Raw genomic sequence first — 21,750 nt, 5'->3', positions numbered from 1 at the left:
GCCGCTTCCGGTCCCACAAAATGCTCTCCGTCCCCGACGCCGCCAACCGCTTCCGGCCGCCGCCGGAAGTGCCGCCGCCGCCCGCTATTCCCGCCGCGGCCGCGGGGCGGCGCCGCGTTCCATTTCCTCTCTCTCTCGGAAGTGTCCGAAACAGAAGTGGCCACCGAGCGGCGGCTGTTTTACCGGAAGTGACGGCCCACCGCGCCCCTCCCGCCGCGGCCGTTGTTCGCAACCGGTTCTGCGCTCGCCCCCGCGGCTGAGGCCCACTCCGCAATGTCCCGCCGCCCGGTGGGGCCGCCGCGGAGCCGAGAGGAGCGGCCGGGCAGCGCAGCGCAGTTGTGAGTACCGGGCCCGGGCGGCGCGGTGTGGGCCGGCCCGGCGCTCACCCCCTCCCGGCGGAGGGCGGAGGGGGGCGGGCAACGACGCCGCCGCCGTCTCCGTCGCCGAGCTCCCGGGCGGCTCGGCAGGGCCCGGTACGGCCGAGCAGGGAGCCACCCGCCAGGTACGGTCCCGCCGCCCTCCTCCCGCCGGCTCCGGGGCCCGGCCCAGCGAGGGAAGAGGCCACAACACCCGGTGCCGAGCGGCCACTACGGGGCGCTGGGCTGGGGAGGCTCCGGGGTGAGGCGGGGAGAGGGAGGGCTGTCCGTCCGTCAGTGGATGCTCTCACAGCTCCGCCCACCCGGTGCCTCGACGCGGCGACGGTGTGATGCGTGCCCTGGTGGTTTGAAGGGGGGAAAGAGGAGAGGTGCTGGGCGATGCTGGGAGTGCCTCTTCCTGGTGGCTGCATGTTTTGTTGTCGATGGGAAGCGGCTTCATCGAGGCGAGGGTTTTCTGCTCGTGGCTGTGTTGGCTCCGTGGTGCGTGCTCACAGAACCGTGGGTTCCTGTCAATTGGCACTGGGAGTAATTGCTCTGAATTGTTCCTGCTGCAGGAACTGTTCTGGAGCGGGAGAAGGTGTTTCTGTGCAGAACTATTTACAAGCAGAGAATGTTTCTTCTGCCATTGGTGGAAGTTTATAGACTGTGGGAAAATATCAGGTTGTTGGGAAAGGATCTCGCAGGGATTTTGGCTTTGTGTAGGGACTCAGAATCAATTCTTAGATTTTGTTCAGTAGTAACAACAGAATTATTTTATAATATTAACACATGAACAGGATGTGGCTTTATAAAGGAAATGCAGATTATAGTCACTTATCTTTAATTGGTTCCTAGGCTTATGCCTCCAGTTTATACTTAGTCTTAGTTGGCCACTTCCAGGATTTGACTGTGGCCGTTAAAATAAATGAAGTTGGTTTTCTGAGGTTTGTAGCACTTGTGGTCCCTGGTTGATTTATTTGTATTTAAGAGAGGAAAGTTGCCTCTAAAGCATTACCTGGGAGGACTGGCAGTCGGAAAAGCCTGTTTCCTTCTCTTCTCTCTTCTTTCTTTGGTTACTTAATGCTCCGTTCCTGTAGCTGTGCAGGAAGCTTTGAGTATTGTGATGCGGACTGTTTTTGTAGCAAAGTAATGGTTGTTTTTGCTGAAGAAAATGGCACCTAGGTGTCACTTACCTCTGTGCTTGTCACAGGTTTTTGTTTTCTTTGGTATATAGAAGAAAGTTGACTACCTGAATTTGATGGATAGTTTCCTTGGTGATGTTAGAGAAGATTTCTATCTTCTACTGCTGTTTGTAGTTCCAGGAGTTTATTGTTTAAAATTTCTGCCTTAATATTCAGTGTCATGCAGTGAATGTAACACTGAAGTATCATGGCATGCAACAGCAGAGGTATTTCTGTGTCAGTGTGTGACATTTGAGGTTTATATTTGTGGGGTTGGGAAGCAGAGGAGTATGAAGAGGAGAAGGAAAATTCTACTTGTATTATTGTGGGGAAAAAAGTCCCCATGAACAATTCAGAATGTTTCCCCTGTTATATGTATATAACGAAAATAAATTAAATTAAAAAACATATTAAAGGAAAATAAATGAGCCACTTCTTGAACAAAATAAATCTGGCATCCTTAAAGGAGGAAATAGGTGGAAAGATTTTTCACTGTGCTCAAGGAAATCTTAAAATATATTCTTCTGAGAATAAAATGCTTAAAGAGAGAAGACAAATACTTTCTAGATCTCCTCTTCATTACTAAACAGTGCCTAAAAATGTTGGAAATGCTTTATCTTATTTTGATAATATATGAAACATCAGTCTTGGTTATTTATTTGTCCATTGTGATGTGTATGCCATGAAGCATTTTCAGCTTGCATCCAAAACAGCAGAAGTGACTAAAATTGCTGACAGCAGCATCTTTCCTTCATATCTGTAGATGTTTGAGTAAATAACAATAATACGTGTGAATAAGGGTTCTCAATATATCATATGAATGTTTCCTTTCCATTTTCTCTACCTTTTAGCTTTTTGTAATTCTGCAATCCTGTAAGTACCTGTTCTTTGTTTCAAGCAAAAGAATGGGGAGGTTTGTTCCTAAGGTTAAAGTCTGTTGTTTGGAGCCTGGCCCAGAGAACAGTTGTGTAAGCCCACCAGAAGGGGGTGTAGGAAGGGAGGGTAGTGATGCAGATTGGAAACAAGTGTGAAGTTAAGCACTGGGAACTGGTGTTGCTCCTGAAAGTGATGATTATACAAATGAGTCCTCTATCACATCTCATTGTTCTTGCTTCATCTTTCTTTGCCTACTGCTTATGCTCCTGCTTTCCAAATGTTAGAGCTGTGCCCTTGCTATGACAGGTGAAAGATCATGCCTCTCAGCAGGTTTCTTCTGCCCTTGGATGCCTGCTTGCAGTGCTAGGTAGTTTGAGTGGAGGTAAGTGCCTGTTTACACAGTAAAAATGGTAGAGGTTCAGCAGTTCTGTGTCTGTGAAACTGGCTGAAAAATTCCCTGCTTGATTTTCCTTCAAAATGTTATTGCATAAACACAGGAAGAAAGAAGGGTTGAGAGTGTGGATCACGGGGTTATTAGAGGCACTCAGAACGTGTAGGGGATACAATTGCAAAATGCTGTCCAGGAGCTCAGTGCTGAACTGCATGGTTCTGCATTATCAGTAGAGTTCAGAGGTTCAAAAGTGGTTTGAAAAATAGATTTTTTTTTTCTTTTCTGCTTTAGTTACATTCAAACGTTGCTCTTAGTTTAAGCAAAAATATTTATGTAAGATTACCACACTTGAGTGCTAGTTTCTATCAGCTGACTTTTCTTCCAAAACATCCGTCTCTGTTTTATCTCTAAGCACTCTGATAGTGGCATCCACTAAGAGCTACATATTGTATTGCCAGTGCTGTCATTTTCAGGACACTGTTGTTTTTAAAACAAAGAATTCCCTGACCACTGCACTGATAAATTACATAAGTCCATACTTTTTCCACACCATATGCGTAGAAATGAGGTGTTTACCAAAGTATTGGACATGGGAGCTAATTGTAAGGTTACAGCAAAGAAAACTCTGCATGTCTAAAGCCTTTATACAGACAGTAGCATAGTTCTTTATATTGGCCATCAAGGGAAATATGATCTCTGACTACCAGGAGCTGACCTACTCAGAGAGTCAAGGGCACCCTTATGGTCTCTCCTTTGCTGGGAAAGGACAGTGTCTGAGCACATGCAGTGGTTTCATGTGTGAATGTTCTCTCCTAATCACTCTTATTAGGAGCTGACTCGGAAGCCCCAGCTGTATGACTTTGCCAGAGACTGAAAAACTATTTGACAGCAAACAGAACATGGTACGGTTGTCATCTGGACTGAGTTTGGGAAAATAGCTCATGGCCTTGTTTCCAGTTAATTTATTGGTGATGAAAGTCAGTAGGACAGCGCTGGAATACTTTTGGTGACTGACAGCAGAGTTGGCAGCTTTGCCTTTTTATCCTGGTTCTGATGTCAACCCTATGAAACCTACTTGCTGCTCATTGGATCTTTTCTACTCTAGCAAGAGAAACTATTTTGTCCCTGTTGGCCTCAGCCAGCTGTGTCCTGTTGCCAGTGCTTTGGGCAGTAGGTTGTTCCACTGAGAGTCCAGGATTTCTCTGGGGAAGATTCCCATATTCAGGCAAACTCACTTGGACTGGGAGAGTCTCTCTGTCTTGCAATGGATCTTATGTCATTGCCCTCTTGGCATTGGAAGCAGTCACGATTAACTTTCAAACTGACATGGTTCTGTCCATCTGCTGTTTTGACTTTTTGTCTTGCCATCTGCATCTTCTCTTCAGACTTGAGTGGTTCTGATTCTCTGTATTCCTTCTAGTTTTTGAAGCCCTTGTCTTCTTAGACATCTGTTTCCATAAATCATACAGAACTTCCATGCATTCATTTTCTTTAATTTCTTTGAAGATGACTGACTTTGTAGTACACATCTGCCCAAAGAATGAACGAGCAGGTGAGTGGTAGGCAAACTAGTCAGTCACCGTGCATCTGATTTCAGAAAGTGAATGTATTTTGCATCTTGATTTTTTCCATCAGTGTGTTTAAAGTAATTTCTGCTTCCATCTTATGCCATGTAATCAATCTGCATATATTTACCTGAAGATTTCCTGAAATTCATACTTCTCAGTGACTTGTAGGGATGTTAATAGTAGCAAGGAGCAAAAACAAAGCTTTTCTGTGGAAACTGGAGAGAGCTTTTTTTTTTCCTCCATTGTAAAAGGAAAGGCCCAGTGAGCAGAGGAGGAGGAGAGTTTACGATGTTTTCTTGTGTCTTTAGACTCAGCTTTATTTGAAAAGGTTGTTCTTTCTTGCTTCTCTGTGGTGTAATTGTTGGGTGTTATGTTCAGTCTGTGGTATTCTGAAATGCTAATGCAAAATGTATGGTATGATCAGCATGATTTTTGCCCCCTGAAGTTGTTGAAAATCAGATCTGAAGTTTTTTGGTAGTTAGTCTGTTTCTAAGGTGTAGCAGCACTGGGTGTACAATTCACTGATGGACGTGAATTAAAATATCTTTGCTGTGTTCACTTATACTTTCTTTCTTTTTTTTTTTCTTTCTTGTCTCCTTTCTTTGTTTTGTTAAGCATTGCAGGCTGTATGTACCGAGTAGTTCAGACGACGGGACCAGATGGAAAAAACCTTCTGAAATTGCTCCCAATTTCTAGATCTTCGGGAAACTTTGCGCCAATAGTTCAGCCTTCAGCCATGTCAAATAATCCTAAAGTGAATATTTCTAGTCCAGTTCATCTTGCTTTTAAGACACAGCTTGCCAGTACTGCTGCATCTTCATCTGTTAATATACCTGTTTTTCAGTCTCCTAATTCTGGAAAGATTGTTCTTGCAAGGACGTTAGACAAACAGGAAAGTGTTAGAGCAGGTTCTGATAAAGAAAGCTTAATGACAGAGTCAGCTGCTGACATCCAGAGTAGTTGTGTTTCGGTTGATAGACAGTCTTTGCAGAATGCTGCCGTATCAAGTTCATCTGAGCAGAGTTACACTGCACACATGTCAGTAAACTCAAAAGATAATCCTGTTTCTCTGAAGCCTCCAGTACTGCCCTCTGGCCACCACCTCCAGATACCAGCAGATGCAGAAGTGAAATCTGTCCCAGCTTCTTTTTTACCAACTTCAATCCAGCAGAAAATACTTGCTGCTGCAGCAACGAATGTGTCTGATGGAGCTGACAGTAAAAAAATGCCAACCGTGATTTATGTGTCACCCGTGAATGCAGTGAAAACAGCACTTCCAAAGTGTTCGCAAGCTGATGGCCCCAAACCTGCCCCAGATGTTTCAAAAACGTTACTAAGGACAGCTTCAGATAAGGCATGTAGCTCTTCTCCTGAGACATGTACGTCTGATGGTCAGCAGTGCCAGCATTCTCCGATGAAATGGATTGTGCAAGAAAGTCCGCAGTTGCCAGCACCTTGCCTTATTCCTGTGAAGTCATCGAATAACATGGCTTCCAAGATCTTGAAAACTTTGTCAGATATGAAGAATGTGGAAGTTAACTCTACAAATATTTTGCCACTCTGCTCTAATGGTCCTGGTGTAAGCCAAACAAAAATCACTCCCATTAAGAATAATGCTCTGGTCATGTACAATGGAAAAGTCTATTTATTGACCAGGAGAGGCTCTGATGTTCTGTCAGCCCAAGCTGACATGCAAGCATCTTCTTCTTATGATGCTTCACTTAGAAAGGAGACATCCAAGCTAATTGATTCTACTGAAGTCACTAAAATAAGCAGTAAAGTGGTGAATCTGGTCTTGTCCAAAAGCAAAGGAATGGTGTTACCTCAGAAAGATCCCAAAACATGTACGAACTCTAGAGTTTCTTCACCTGGCAGTTTAAGAAATGACTTAAAATCTGCACCTGCAGCTCTGGTGATGCCAAGTGTTGAGGAGCAGAATTCCACTCTAAACCAGGGAAAGAATTTCCCCGTCTCCAAGAGCATCTCAAGTGGAGTAACCCCAGTTATGGCATTAGGGGTGCAGGAGAATACGTGCCAAGAGGGCAAGGAAATGATTCATTCCCCCAAAGCAGCAAGAGCTGTTTTACCTCAGTCTAAACAAGAGCATGCTTTCAGTGAAGACTGGCAAAAGGTAACTCCAATAAATGTGACAGTCTCAGTCTCTGCTAAATTGTTATATGCTCCTGGTTCTGTTTGAATGAGGTAGCTTTCTCACTACTTGACAGACTGTTCTTACCTGGTAACCTGTCACCAGAAATACTGAGCTAAAAAGTGATTAAAATTTTTTTTTTTTTAGTTAAAGCTGAGAAGATTTTTTTCCAGTAAAATTGCACTATACAAATGGGAAAGAGCATAAAAAACCAAAAAGGACAGGGAGAAGATGTCTCTGTTTCTTCGCAAGATTAGTTGTAGCACATGAGAATACGGGTAAGACGTTCAGCATTTGAGCTCTGGTGGCTCTCTGCTTTCTAACATTGATGCCACATTCTCACAGCATGGCCATTGCCTGTGAAGTAGGGAAGCTTGGAGTGATGTGAAAGGAAGACAGGGTGGGCAAGCAGAGTCATTCTGAGACAAACTGATGCTCCTCCTCCAATTTCTACTAGCTGATAGGGCCAAAGGCAAGAGCTACATTTCCTTTCTTTCATGCTGTGATACACTGGGATCCACCTCCTTTGTCTTGTGGCTTGATGTCAGGCAGATAAAGCTCAAGATCTTTAATGGCAGCAGCGCTGTCCCCCTTCTGATTGCCTACATAGTCTTTTGAAATGATAGCGTAAGAAATATCTCAAAAGGCTTCAGCTGCAAATTACACAAACTCTGTACCCACAAAGGACTGCAAGTCAAGATTTCAATTGCTTGCAAGGACAGAACGAGTTTGCCTGCAGATGAGGAATCACTTGAAAGCAAGTGTATACTTGCTTCTGTTGACCAGGCCAAAGAGAAATGTCGGATAAGCATACCTGTGCACTTTTCAGGCATTTATTCATTGCAGTAGACTGTAGGATCTCTTCCTCACTTAAAAAATCATTCAAGTAGACTTTTTCATGAGGGCTGTCTGTGAAGAGTAGCATTTCAGTTGTTGGCTTTTAGTCCTTAACTTTGCAAGCCTATGGATGCCAGATATGACATGAGCTTGGCTTTGCATATGAGAAAAAACAGTTCAGGTTACAGTGAGGATTAGGTATGAGTGGAGGTTAATAGTGCTTCATTGGTATCAACCGCAATGAAAATATGAAGTGATTTCAGCAGTCTGAAAGTAGTGATATCATGTAAAGAACAGTGTCTGATCTTTTGTCATCTTTCTTGGATACTTCTGACCATTAGGATAGGTGATGCTCCCGTTGCTTTTTAATTCTGTAGTTTACTAGTTGGACTTCACGTTTAGTGGATGTTGTACAATGTGCCTGGTGTTCTAAGTAACTAATAAGAATGTCAGATCTATGATAATCTGTCTGTAATTCCTCAAAATTGGCTTACATGTGTTAAATGCAACTTGTGGAAAATAACAGTTTGTCCTTAGGGTTTTTAGTAAACTAAGGCTTTTACGTACATGGAAAGATTCATGGGTCTCTTGCTGTTTCTGTATTGCAGGTTCAGTGTAAAAAGATGCATTCACTAGGAAAGGTTGATCAGATCAAAGACCAAGAGAAGCCACATTGGAAACAGTATTTGGAATTAAGGAAAAAATTTGGTCTCTATAAAGAGGAGAGAGTCTACCTGAAGAAAATACCATTAACGATCTCCTGTGAGAAACCAGATGAAAGGGTGTGCTCCAGCAACAGCTTGAAAAGGAAAAATGATTCTTGCCCTTCCTCCTCATTAGATGTGTCAATAACAGACCAACATCAGGAATGTATTAAAGGGGAAAAGGTATCTTGAATTTTTTCCACGCTGAAATATGTGTACTGCAGCACATTCAGAAGGCAGTATAAGTGTAGTCGATAGATAGACTGTGCTTTTTGCCTGGGCCATCCCACCTCTGGATTTGTCAGGGGAAGTCAGTAATGGTTAGATTGCTGTGGGAGCTGATCCTCAGACTTGTTTCTGTACTGCTGCAGAGCTGAGTGATTGCAGTATGACTTGAGTACTCTCTTCTATTTTCTTTTCTGGATTCAGCTGGAAGAAACCTGAAAAACAAGTGCTTTGATGAAGGTGACGGCATTTATGGGAACAGGAGCTATGATCTGTGATCCTGATTTGTATTTAGCTTTCTGCAAACAATTGGGTATATCCAGTAGTGGAATGGATATATGCAGAGTAACCAAGAATTTTGTTGGGCAGCTTTATCTGTGTATTCCAAATCAGCAAGTGCTATTATTTCAAGGCACTTTCAGACATTCACATAACTAGACGTGTCCAACTTCCCAAAGTAGGAATCCATGTACTTTCTCATGTACAGTGTTGTTTAAAGAAATTTTCTCATGTACTTGTCAGCTGTTGAGAGTTACAGTGTCCTTATAGACTTAATCCTTTGTCATTGGATAGGAACGTTCTGGAGTGCTTCTGGAAAGGTTCCTTCAATGTAAAGACTTCCATTTTAATGCATGATAGTGATTCTATCCATAGAAAGTGGTACTGTTTGGCCATAGAGTTCTACATTCTCTTGTACGGTTATACTCTACCCAGTCAACAGTTTTTTCAGGTTTTGACTGCCTTGTGTTGAGAGCCCTACGTTGAGCAGTTATTCTGCCTGGTAAAGTGATTCTAAGTAACTCCTGTAATGTGTGCCTAGTAACTGTGATCATGTAACATAGAATGGTCCTCAGTTTAACAGAAGTGTGTTTTGTGTGTTTCTTGACCATGCAGATTGTTTTGGATCTACAAGAGGATTTATCTAAGAAAAGAAAAACAAAATCTCCACTGAAAGATGGTGGAAAGAGAAGGAAAATATTGGTCAAGTCAGCCATGAGCTCAAGTACAGAAGATAGAGGCCCAAGTTCTGTCACTCTTAACAGAAGTGTTTCTTCTCCACCAGGCTTACTGCAGCAAAGTATTTCCACAGACTTTGTTACATCCTCAGAAGACGATGAGCAAGGGCCGTGTTCACAGAGTAGTGATGTTACAGACTTGGATATTCCAGTGTTAGTGTCCTGTGAAGATCACACTTCAGTTTTTGAGGGTTCTTTCAGGGACGATGCTTTCCCTTTGACTCCACCAGACCTGGATGAAACGATCCGGGATGAAAAGATAAAACGACTCAAACAGCTCTTGAGAGAGCGTGAAGCAGCACTTGAAGAAATACGTAAAAAAAACGCGTCAAATCTGAAATACTGAAGGGAGTGGTGGTCTGAACTGTATTTGTCTTCATCTTGGTGACTTGAAGAAGAAATGTTGTATTTGAGTGAAGGTGAATATTTCTGGAAAACAGAGGACCTTACGGAAATTCACAGTAATATGTTTAGAAAAATAAATTTCCTATGAAAGACTAGAAATAAAAGACTTGTACTATCAGATTTTGCTTCTGGGATATGTATTCATATCAGAGAATACAGAAGAGAGGTGTTTTTATTATTTTTAGCGTATCCTCTGTATTTTGCATTAAAGGGATTTCTCTATTAGTCCTAGAAATTAAATTTTCCCAGTTTGGAAGTCCATAGCTCATCTGTTAGAGATGGAGTGCAAATAGCACCCCCCCTCTGTAACTATATTTCTTTGTTTTCCTAATATTTTATATTGCATGGCAACTTTTGTGAATTACTGAGAGCTGTCACTTGTCATAAAAGGTCCATGGTCAGTGTTTAATAAATGCTATTTAATGGTCTGGGGATCAGTTTTCAGGCAGTAATAATGCTCGTATTTGTACGGAACGGAGTGGAACTGGTACTAACAGCTGCTGAAGTGTACCAGTAAACTTATTCAGATACATGTTTCCTGCTGTTATCATTGTAAGCCTTTATAAGGCTGTTGTCAGATGTGCAATGTTGAAGTTTGGTTGTAGAATTATTTAGTGAGTGGGTAGGGTAGGTTCTGTTGTAGGTTTTTTTTTTCAATGAGTTAAGCTGAATCATTCCTTATTTAAGCAAAAAAAAAAAAAAAAGATACATTACTTTGTGAGTGGTATCTTTAATGATTCCTGATGAATGTCTCTTTGGTTAAATTGTTCAGCTTTTATTTGAATCTGTCTCCGTTGTTTGATGCTACCTACATTTTACACTGTAGGATTGAAAGAGCACTAGAGCTGTCTTTGCCATTGTGTTTTTTACAGTCCTTCAATATGTTTTCCTGCACATCCTATGTGATGTGTTGTATGGAGACCTTCTGCTCCCCTCTGTTGTCCACGTCACAGAATGCATTAGTTTGGAAGAGACTTGGAAGATCATTGCGTCCAACTGTCAGCCTGACCAGGTCCCATCGCTAACTCGTGTCTCTGTGCCACATTAAATTTTGTCACATCACTGAATTTTGTGAGGCCTTCCTGCAGTTCTTCGAAGTCTTTATTGCTGCGAATGTACTGCTAACAGAACTTGATGTTGCTTTTTCTTGTCCAGTTTTAGCTATATTCAACAGATCCCTGTGGAACGTGCTCTGCAAGAGAGAGAGAGCAAGTTACATAAACTTTTTTGGTAAATGTGCAAAGCACAGAGTCTAAATTATGGGAGGTGGGATTTTTGGTCAGGGAATGACATCAATGAGGAAAACAGGTGTCTCGTTTTGTTCCAGAAAGCGTGGAAGCAGTCTAAGTTTGGCTAAGCCTGCCTTGGAGTGTTCTGTGGGAAGAGTGGGACTATTCACTATGTATTGGGTGTGTTGTGTTGGCACAGGCCAACAGCCAAGCATCTGCAAAACTGCTTGCTCATTCACCTTCCCTATAGTATGGGGAGAATGCAGAAGGCAAGAAGACCTGTGGATTGGGATAAATACAGATTAATAGGTGAAGTGGAACTTGTGCTTGCAGGCAGGGCAAAATAAAGAATGTAATGTGTGTCACCAGCAGTTGGATGTTTGGCTGCTTCCTGGTTCATAATGGTTGCTTGGGAAGATGAATGTAGAATCAGCAAACACATTGTGTATGGAGCATTGCTTCGGTAGTTCGGGGTCAGCTGTCCTGGTTCCATCTGCTCCCACGTTCCTGCTGGGTGGAGAGAAAACAGGAAACCTGGATGCTCTGCAAGTGCTGTTCAGCAGCAGCCGCAGTGCTGGTGTGTTACCGACATTGTTAAAAACCCATTATGCTGCACTCTACAAACTGCTGTGAAGAAAGCTGCCTCCATCCTAGCCAGCGTGATTTAACAGCAATCAGGAAAGAGAAGCAGCCTTGTGTGTGGTGCTGTGCTCACCAGTTGTGCTCTTCCCAACAAACATCTTCTGTCCGTCCTGTCGTCTGACCAAACATGTTTATCTTCTGATGATCTACGTCAAAACGGATCAAGCTCTGTTAATTTGCTCTCTTAACTCCTCCAGGCTTCTATGATGCATTACCTGTCTTCCAGAACCTCTTTTCCCCTAACTAATCCTTACTCCTCTGTTTTCTGTAGAGATTATGATAAAAGAGTGGAAATTCAGAGAAGAATCCTCGTTGCAGGGGTTTGAAGAAATGTGACTGGATGGATTTGTTAGAAAAAAGTGGAGAAGTTGGTTCCCTGTGATTGAGTAATGGAAAATGTGGTTCAGAAGGGCGAAGCCAAGCCATCTGTGCAAGAGCAGATGTCTCTCTTGGAGAGCTCTCTTGGAAGCTGAGAGGATCACTGAGAGCCAAGACAACCCTTTTGGTGTGCTGATATGGGAAATTTGTGCCAACTGCACAGCAGCAAAGGGACTCAACAGTGCAGGACCTTGCAGGTTGTTGGAACTGCTCCTTGTGCATCGTAGCACAGGCTGGGTTTTTCTGCTTTGTTCATCCCTTAGTGTCTATGATGTCTGAAATAGGAACAAGAGTCCTGGGTGCACTGGCTGTGCCCCAGCTGTGTGAGCTGCTGGCAGGCAGCCCCACACACAGCTTTACATGGCAGAAGCATTGAATATCCTGAGTTGGAAGGGACCCATAAGGATCATGGAGTCCAACTGCTGAATCCACACAGGACTGCCCAAAAATCAGACCACGTGTCTGAAAGCATTGTCTAGATCCTTCTTGAACTCCTGCAGCTTGGTGCTGTGACCACTGCCCTGAGAAGCCAGCTCCATGCCTGACCACTCTCTGGTGAAGAACCTTCTCCTGATGTCCAGCCTGAGCCTTGGTGCCATTCCCTCGGGTCTTGTCAGGCAACGTGCTTGCTGTATGAAGTACACAGCAATATGAAAACCATAGATTTAGGCTATGAATTAAAACTTACATTCAAGCAAGCATTCATGAAGAGACTGTGGGAGTCTTTTAGGAATTGGTGGGCTGAAAGAATGAGGGTGGCAATGAGTACTGGACACAGCAGATTGGGAGGCAAAGACAGTACTGGCCCAGCTGACATCAGCCTAATGTGGTGGCTTGAGGTGTGTGGATGGGAGAACTGTCCCTGCACAAAGTTGTTCCTGCTCAACTAGAGGTCAGCTCACCACAGCACCTGCACTTCTGTAGGACACACAGCTGCCAGAGGCTGCTTAGTGCGAGAGGCCTGGAAGATGTGCCACCTGTGCACATTCACCTTTCAAGCTGTTTTGGATGGTGTGGAAGTGACTCTGAGTTCCCTACAGCGTATGTGAGGTGGACAAGTTGTGGCTGATTTCCAACAGCAAGGTTGTCAGTGGGAAGTGATGCAGGGGAGGAATTTGGCAGAGCTGAATTCCCTGCTCTGGTGGACATGACAGGCTCAGAGCAGCAACGGAGCAGTTTGAGAAGCAGTGCTGGAAGGTGGAACAGGACAAGATGCTGCTCCAGAAATGAGGCACAAAGGTGTAAGAAGTGCTGGAACACTCCAAAGGTTCACCCAGCTCACTGCCAGAGACCAACGTGGGGAAGGAAATCAGAACAGAGACTGAGTTTGGATGCCTAGAAAAGCATACAAAGGCATAAAGACATGCAAGACTCCATTGGTACTTCTCATTTTCCAGCTGATGTTTAATACGTTTTTTTAGATCTGAAGTGCGTATGAAGCAAAGCTGTGGAATTGAATTTCTCCATGCAGGAAGATTGGCACCCATTGGCATTCATCAACACTTGCTGAGAGACCAAACAGTGCATGTAGCACATTTTGGCTGCAGTGTTGTTTTCACACCATGAACTGCCTGAACTCTGCACTCAGTTTGCTGCAAGTGCTGATGAAGTCCAACTCCAGTTTTAGTCTGGAAGGAGGATGTTGCTCTGGGCAGCTGCTGTGACTTCCCCCAGTTCAAATTCCAGCCCTGGTCCTTTAACTGCCCCACCATGAAAGGGGAGATACCAGCGGGAGAGGTCTCAGGGGATCATTAGGGATGTCAGGGCTACACAGACACGTCATGCTGTGCTTGTTCCTCTGTGAGCTGGAACTGCATACTCCAAATCTTCCTCAGCTTGTGCAGCAGGGATGCTTTGCATGTAAACTCTTAAACACACCTCTCCATCGGCCCATACCAGTGCCAGGGGGAGGGAAGGAAGAATGTGTTCAGGGAGCTGAGCTGAGTGGGTGGCTCAGTGGAGGTGGCTTTCGTGTCCTTCAGCTCTGGTGTGGAGTGCAGGGGAGAGCTGGTGGGATGGAAGCGCTCGGCCTGAGGACGAGCAGGACAATGGGCAAAGAGAGGTGAGTTCTGTGCTGCCACTGTTGGGTGTAAGGGAAATGATGAGGACACATGAGTCTTCTAATAACCTTCATTTAATTCTTACATGACATTAGCATGTGTAGAAATGTTACAGGCTTGTGTTCAATACTGATAACATTTGCATTGCTGCGTGGGTTAATAGCGAAGCCCTTTGTGTCAAGTAGAATACAATCACTTCATTTTTCTTTTATATATAAAATAAGTGCTTAGAAGAACGAACTGTTATTGCTATTAAATTCCTGAGTTGTGTGGAGAACATGTTCTTTTTGCCTTCATTAGATGCTCCCTGCTATCAGCAGCCTCTGCTCGTCAGTCACAGAGCTCTGCGGTGTGTTATAGAGGGTTTGCCCATGCAAGCTGACAACTGCACGCAGGGAAATTTTCTGTGGAGGAAAAAAAAAAGAAAGATATCCCAACTTAGCACTCATCACTTGCTCAGCATGGACTGTTGGATGAAAGACCAAAACACAGATCAGCTCCAGAACTATTAACCCACTCCCGTGCTGTCCTCCTGGACTGACTCTATCATTCGCCTTGCGATCCCACAGCAAACCTCCCATGACTGTGACACATCGTGCAATTGAAGCTGGTTGCAGCTAGACCAATGCTGAGATCTGCCTGCCAACACAGTAGGAGCGAGCCCTACTGAGGAAGAAAGGACCGCTCGATGCTGTTCATGCCACAGTTCTTCCAGCCTCGATGACTGATACGTGCTGTCCAGCTTAGAGGCAGGGAAAGGCCCCACCTTGCATCGTGTCAGACCATTGGAAGTCTGGAGAAACAGAGCACTTAACATTAATGTGGATCTTACCTGAAAGTCACGAATATAGGTGAGGAAAAAGCTGAGGAAGGAGAATGCTAATGACCACTCGGAGGCAGTACTGACGATGTGTGCCGTGTAGCCCTGTATAACAGGCAGGGAGAAGGGGAGAAAACAAAATCGGTGTGAGAAAGACTTAGTGACCTTGTAATGGTACAAAGTTGGTTAGAATACATAGCGCCCTGCAATCACAACTACTCTGTTCAGAACAAAAAACCCTCAGAATATCTGGAGTACCTAAAAACAAAGTGCTGAACTCAATAGAAGTCTGTTGAAAACACGTTTTTGTTGTTTTTTCTTCTTACTCACTTTTTCCTGGGGATTCCAATGCAACTTTTGCACTAGATCTGTTCCATACAGGCCACTGTATAAGACAACTGAGGAAACAAACACTGCAGAAATATGTTAAGGAAGATTCAAGACAAGGAAAGAGCAACTTGGAAATTCCAGCCTTGGTGCTGTGGTGTTTCAGACGGAGTCTGTAAGGAGATGTGTGTTCCCTGCAAGGTCTCAGTACAACGAATGGTAATGGAGATGGAACAGCTCCACATCGTTCCCTTTGACTTGAAGGTTGTTCCAATGAGAAAAGCTTAATTCTAAGCTGCATCAGTCATCTTTGTTCTCTGCATACTGCACCTCGTTGTTCCTCCTTGATCAAATTTAACATCTGTGTGGAAGCACTTAGGCTGTGATGGATGCAAACCATGCTTAACACTTCCAAGTGTTTATTTTTTTGAGTGGTGGTTCCCTGGTTGTGTCTGCACCTCTTTCTCTGATTGCTTTTCGGCTTCTCAAGCACCTTGAGCTCCTGACACACGTTAGAGGGTGGAACAGGTCTGCAGTGCCGAAGAGGAGGTTATTGACATTCCAGTTTCCCTCTCAGTTCACTCAGAGTAACTGGTTTGGTACGGCCACCAAGGAGAAATGCTTCATGGCTTCAAGCCTCCTCCTCACTTTGTCACCAATAATCAGCCTGTGCCAAATTATGTCATTTTGCAGTAGCAGGAATGGGAGCTCGGTGATCACTGAGGTGGTCTATGGTTTAATGTTGGTTTTGGCTGTCAGCTCAAGAAAAAATAAAATCAGCAGGGATTAAATAGGTGCCTTTGATTCAACCGCGGCAGGAACAGAGTTTAGGCAATGATTTTTGGACTCACATCTTTGGAATGTAAATTCTAATGCTTTAGTGTTGTAATCCTTTTTGATGCAACTGAGTCACAATTTTCAAAACACAATGTTTAGGAGTGAACAGAAGAGCTGCTGTGGTTCAGTTTCCTAATTGTCAGACAAACTCTGGATAGGAAAAATGCTCTGTTTCTGAATGAATTTGCCTGGAGTTCTGTAAAACCCACAGCTGCTTCCAGCACCTGGAACTCAAAGGGAATGATGAGTTCCAGAGCCAAAGGAAGGCTGTCAGGAAAGCCTGCCAGAAACTTCTTGTATTTTAACTTCTAGGACAGGCAAGGGAGGAGATCACAGGTCAGATGTCTCTTCTGACTCAACCTTGGCAGTGCACTCCACATTTGTTTCTATGTTGAGTGCCAGACCCTTCAGACTTGCTTTGGGAGCTGTATCAGCGCACTGAGCTGCTGGCAGTTGGGTCAGCAATGTTTTCTTTTATGCTACATTTTGTACCTCTCTGTTCTAGTAGTACTCAACCATAGAACTGTAACTTTTTTGTTAAGCTTGTGACTTGCTTACCCTGAAAACTGGACACAAGCTGTAAAGATGGCAGACCTTCTGTAGGCTGAACTAACGTAGCTGCGAATACAATTGTTTGAGAAAGCCGTTCTGCTCTGCGGAGGCACGTTACAGCACAAGGATATTGCTTGCAATGCTTGAGCCACACCAGAGCAACACGGTCAGCCGGATCCAAAAGATGTCTTTGCTGTGAACTTCTGGCTGCATCAGGTAGGAGAGGATGGTCTGAACCAGCATGTAAATGGCCCCTACTCCGAATGTCAGGCAGGCTCCGACCACGTGGATGTAGTACAGAATGCATTTCTACGGAGAGAAAGGACAGTTTGTACAGAACATGGTTTAATTTTAAACTCGGGGAATATTTTCGTTCTGTAAGCTTTTGGTGCTCCACCCACTCTGTTATCCTCTCATGTCCCAAATGAAAGAGTTCTGGAATGTGTCAGCACTGAGATTTTCTGAAAGCCCTCAGAGTTAGCTGGGAGCCAGCACCTGGCAGTCCTCTGTATTGCTGCTCTGGGGAAGTCCTTGCAGCCAAGTTACAGCTCAGCTATGTCTCATGTAACCCTAATCCTTTCCTCACAATTGCTATGTGCACTTTATTAGAGTACATATGAAACCTAAGTGCTGAATTCATAGCACAGCGACGCTGAGTGCACAGCTTATGTTCTAAAAAAAAGATAAAAGCCTCCAAAATATCCCAGCCAAACAAAAATCAGCGTGCTTTCTGAGACAGACTGCTAAAGCAATGGAAGAGCTGTGCTATGGGGAAAGGAACTGAGAGAAAGGTGGAGCTTCCCAAGAGCTAGTTTTCCCTGGCGCTCGAGCCACTGCAACCTCTAGTGGCAACAGGCACTGCTACAGAGCCTTGAAGAGTCCAGCTGGGAATTAACACGAAGCTGTCTCACATGAAACCAGTGATGAAAAACCTAATGCATCTGATGGTGCAATAGGTGAGAATATCACGTTTCAGAAAATCAATGAATATACTATTCTGTATCAAAATACGATATAGCTGTGGTCTTATCCTCTGGGGGCAGGGCTTTCAGATCTCCTGTATGGAGGTGCAAGACGAATCTACTTCCTGCAGAACTTCTCTTTCTTTTTTGATGGTTTGGAATTTTGTGACTGGCTGCTCACTAATCCCAGTGGGCAAAGAAAATATGAAATAAGAAACTCCAAATTCAAACTTATTTTTAACAGCTTTCTGTAGAGAATTTGATTTAAAAAAATTAATGGCTTTTTCCCTCAAAAGTTTTGCTTTTAATGCCCCCCTCATCCCATCTTATCAGTTATCACAGTAAGCAAACACACAACTCTGGACACAAACCTGGAAATTTGCAATAATGCAAAGTCCAAAGCAGCTCATCAGTCCAAGCATAAGGCCAATCTTATTGAGCTTGACAATCCTGGATTTGTCTGGATTCAGAGCATAGACTTGTTTGTAACGGACATACATGGTGGCCATACCTGTGAACGAAGAACTCAAATGCAGTGAACTTTTTTTTCTTCTTTTGTTAGTTGAGAATGTGCTGAGTGATGGGGGCATCCATTTCAAATATAAAAAGGAATGTGGGAAATGTGGGAATGTGGAAGTTACAGCTGACACAACCAACTTCCTAGGCTTTTTTGGTCCCTTTCTCTTGAAAAACATAAGGTGGTGCTTCTCTGTAACTTCCTTAATTCTGCATTGCTATTTATTTTACCACTTTTCTGTCTTCCTTTCCTTCCTTTCCTTTCCTTCCTACCCTCTCTCCCTCCCTCCATCTTTCCTACTACGTGCAATTCTCCAAGGACAGCTTTCCCTACTCACCCAGGAAAGATGAAACATTTAACATGATCCCAAATAAGCATCTCTCAGGAGGTATTGTCCCTGTATCACTGGAAGAGAGAAATCAATAATAAAAATACTTGCAACTCAAGTTTCCTTTTCAGTCTACAAAGAAACCACAAGAAAAATGCTATCATTAGAAAGAGGAATGCACATTTCTGATACAGATATTCCTTTTATTCTGGTCTTGATTCCACACAAGAGGTGAATAAGGCACATTCAAATTGGAAAATAAAGAGCCTGGAAATCTGAAAGTTCAAAATTAGGGGCACACGTACAGCCCTGATGCTCTGCAGTTGGGAATGTAGATTGTGTGAACGTTACCAACCTGATGTAGGGCACCAGAGGGTCAACGTGGTGGAGGACGATTGCAGTGATGTATGAAAACACAAACGTTGCAGCTGACCAGACAACCAAAGCCACGGGCAAGAAAGAGAGGCCTTGCTGAAACCACCACATTGCAGTGCTGACTTCCAACTCTGAGCACTGTGGAGAATTGAACAGAAGGGTTTGCTACCAACGTTTGGCTTTTCTGAGGCAAACTGCCCCTTTGAGCGGACTGCAGTTGCTGCCAGGGATGGCTTTTCTCATCTCAGAGGCCATGCAGGAATAACATCTGGAAATGTTAATCTGAAATTTGTAGAAGATCGTGAGAAAAGACAGCAGCAGTGTCACTTTGCTGTGTGTCTCATCATTTGTTGCTGCCAGAAGAAGGTTGGATAGGTCACTGTGAATAACTGACTCTATTTTCTTCTCAGCCTTGCGTCGGAGAATCACAGAATCACCTAGGCTGGAAAAGATCTTCAAGATAATCAAGTCTTAATACCATGTTAGAATTAACGAGGCTGTGACAAAGAATGTGTCCTGATAGTGACAATTTAACTGATAGTGGCTCCTGTAGAGCCTCTCATTTCCATTAACAATCAGCTGGGCAGACATCGAGAAAATAACCTAAAATTACTTTAATACGTGCACTCATTTATTGCCTGTCATGCTGTGTGACTCAACATCTGTTATAAGCATCACTGAAATAAGACTGCAGATACCCATGAGCATGAGCTGACTGCTACCAGCCACAACCTTTGAACTCAAGGACTGCAGACTCTGGGTGGAAGAACAATGCTGCAGTTTTACAGGTGGGAGGGAAAGGTCCATTTACAGTGGAGTTAAACTGCTAACTATGTACTCACATGCCATCCAATTCTGGACCTGTGAATGGAATATGAGACAGGGAAAAGGAGAAGAATAATAGAGAATGCAGATCCAAGGGCATCCAAAACAAAAAGGAAAGGAAAATAGCACTACAAGAACATAGGAATAAGTGGAGCACTGAGAGGTGCTCAGCAGATTCATCAGCTAATGCTGCATAACGAGCATTGCTCATTTACAAGGAACTCGTCACTGCCTTGTGCTTCCTTGAAGCCTACAGCATTAGTGGCTCAAACAAGGCATGCTCCTGGGACAGAGCAACAGCCACCCATGGCTGATAGCCCTTGAAAAAATTCATTACATCCTTACAAGGTTCAGCAGTTTGTAAGAAAGATGGTAGGTGTCGAATGTGTGCAATTCACACCTTGGAGCAGTCAGTCTGATATCTGGCTTTTCATTTGCCTTGAACATTTAAATGCCAGCCTTGGGTCAACATTATTTCTGAGCTAACAGATTTTTGCCTGAAAACTAGCAAACAAACAAACAAGCAAACAAACAAACAACACGCCACGTACCTGAGAATAGGAGTGTTGAATGAATTCCTCAAGAGGAATCAAGAGTCATCCTTCTGGTGAAGATCCCCCTTTCCTTCATTTTTCCCTGAATCGTTGAGATATAAAGGGAAACTCTCAAGATGTGGGGTCACTCTAAACCTTCTCATCTATTCTTGTGGCTTAAGAAGTGAAGTGTGTGTGTGGAAGGACAGCAGCAATCCAGGAAAACAAGTTTAACACTTTTGGATTTGTGTAACTTGTCTACAGAAGGCTTTAACTTGAAAGGAGCAGCTCTCAAGAAAAGAAGCTGAATGCGACGGTTGCAGTGCCATTAAACTGTTTCCAACTGAGTACTGCGGGTACCCGGAGATGTGTTCCACCCCACAGCAATGCCCTGCACACAAACCATCACCGTTTGCGTGTGCTCAGCTGCACAGGGCAGTGATGCAGCTCCGGTTGCAACGTGGGAGCTCTGCTGAGCTCACCGTGCAGCTGCAGGATGCCTCGAAGGGCAGACCTGCTGGCCAGCCCTGCAATTAATTATGATTAGCGCCTCATCCTGTCCTATTGTTTTCAATAGCGACGAGGAAAAAACAATCAACATCATGCTTTTTTTCTATTGAGGCCCTTTGCCAACTGATGCTATCAGGGCCACGGCCATCCTCTCTCTTCAGTATCGTTTTCTAAAGCTTGCATCCTGTTTTGCAGACATGTCTGTGTGCTAAAGGGGGAATGGGTTAACCCTCAGAGCAGCTCTGCCTGTGATGGGTATTGTCACATCGCTATCGAGAGCAAGTCGAGGAAGTGCATTAAAAACACAGAGCTTTTTCTGGAGGTGCAGGAAATGCGCAGCAGCGCTCAGAGCACACGGAACAGAAACTACAGAAGTAAGGAAAACAAAAGATGATCGAGACCACGAACAGCAAAGAGTTAACAGTCGTGATAACGCTGAAAAGGCGGTGGAAAACGCAGGTGGAAATGGGAGAAGTCTGAATCAATGCCGACAGCCGGGCGAGGAAAGGCCGTGTCAGCCAGTGCTCCCAGCCCCGCTGGGGTCACAGCCACACCAATGGGCACTGCTTTTTCTCTCCAGGAAAACTCTGTGCTGAGGGCAGAAAGAGAAAGCGAGCTGCAGTCTGTGCTCTGCAAAGGTTGCACGGGGACGAACGACAGCGGGACACGGATGTGCTGCTCTGCGGGGCTGTCAGGGTCAAGCTGATAACACGGGTTAAAGGTTGCTAACCCTCAGAGGAGCAAAGGGAGAAAGCAGGGAGCGGCTCAGCCGTGCTGCTCCCACTGCTCGGTGATGGCGAGGGGCTCATGTTGAGCGTCTTCTCCACGCAGACCCCCAGAAGCCATCGCTAACTCCCAGTGTACCAGGAGTGCGTACGTACTGGGGGGGGCAGCGAGAGTCCTTTGACAGGAGGAGAGCGGTGAGAAAGCGCCTTTAGGGGAAGGGGAGGAGGGAGCGGGCCGGGACCCGCCGGACTCAGTGCGCGTACCCCCCCCACCCCACCCGCCGTGCGCGCCCCCGCGTCCCCCCGCGCCTTTACCTCGGCCGCTCCCGCCCCGGCCCCGCGCGCCCGGCCCCGCCCCCACCCGTGGCCCCACCCCTCCACCGCGCGGCTCCGCCCCCTACCCTCGCCTCATTTCCGGCTGT

General features: G+C 44.6%; 3 protein-coding genes across 4 annotated transcripts in view; 1 reads left to right on the top strand and 2 right to left on the bottom strand.

The window, feature by feature from the left end:
- The window catches only part of UBE2T (ubiquitin conjugating enzyme E2 T), a 68,297-nt gene that overhangs the window by 11,283 nt on the left and 35,264 nt on the right, over nucleotides 1-21,750 (bottom strand). The gene's annotated exons all lie outside the window — the stretch shown is intronic.
- Nucleotides 250-10,699, top strand: LRIF1 (ligand dependent nuclear receptor interacting factor 1). Of its 2 annotated transcripts, none has more exons than XM_065747560.1 (4): nucleotides 250-338; nucleotides 4,988-6,503; nucleotides 7,967-8,245; nucleotides 9,182-10,699. In XM_065747560.1, exons 1-4 carry the CDS (start codon nucleotides 274-276, stop codon nucleotides 9,647-9,649), a joined length of 2,328 nt encoding a protein of 775 aa, XP_065603632.1. In that variant the 5' UTR covers nucleotides 250-273; the 3' UTR covers nucleotides 9,650-10,699. The 2 variants fall into 2 exon arrangements, with proteins under 2 accessions (XP_065603632.1, XP_065603631.1); XM_065747559.1 differs by lacking the exon at nucleotides 250-338 and adding an exon at nucleotides 648-701.
- DRAM2 (DNA damage regulated autophagy modulator 2) lies at nucleotides 14,065-21,685 on the bottom strand. Its single transcript, XM_065747477.1, has 9 exons — nucleotides 21,644-21,685; nucleotides 20,112-20,196; nucleotides 18,716-18,873; nucleotides 18,370-18,437; nucleotides 17,887-18,026; nucleotides 16,685-16,862; nucleotides 15,168-15,250; nucleotides 14,850-14,942; nucleotides 14,065-14,421 (listed from the first exon to the last, which is right to left on the bottom strand). The coding sequence occupies exons 3-9, from the start codon at nucleotides 18,844-18,846 to the stop codon at nucleotides 14,314-14,316; spliced, it is 801 nt and encodes a 266-aa protein (XP_065603549.1). The 5' UTR covers nucleotides 18,847-18,873; nucleotides 20,112-20,196; nucleotides 21,644-21,685; the 3' UTR covers nucleotides 14,065-14,313.

Source organism: Cyrtonyx montezumae, unplaced genomic scaffold (assembly GCF_038088225.1).
Source record: "Cyrtonyx montezumae isolate F1298 unplaced genomic scaffold, pur_monq_1.0 scaffold_45, whole genome shotgun sequence".
NCBI lineage: Eukaryota > Metazoa > Chordata > Aves > Galliformes > Odontophoridae > Cyrtonyx > Cyrtonyx montezumae.
This window is presented reverse-complemented; position numbering and strand designations above follow the sequence as displayed.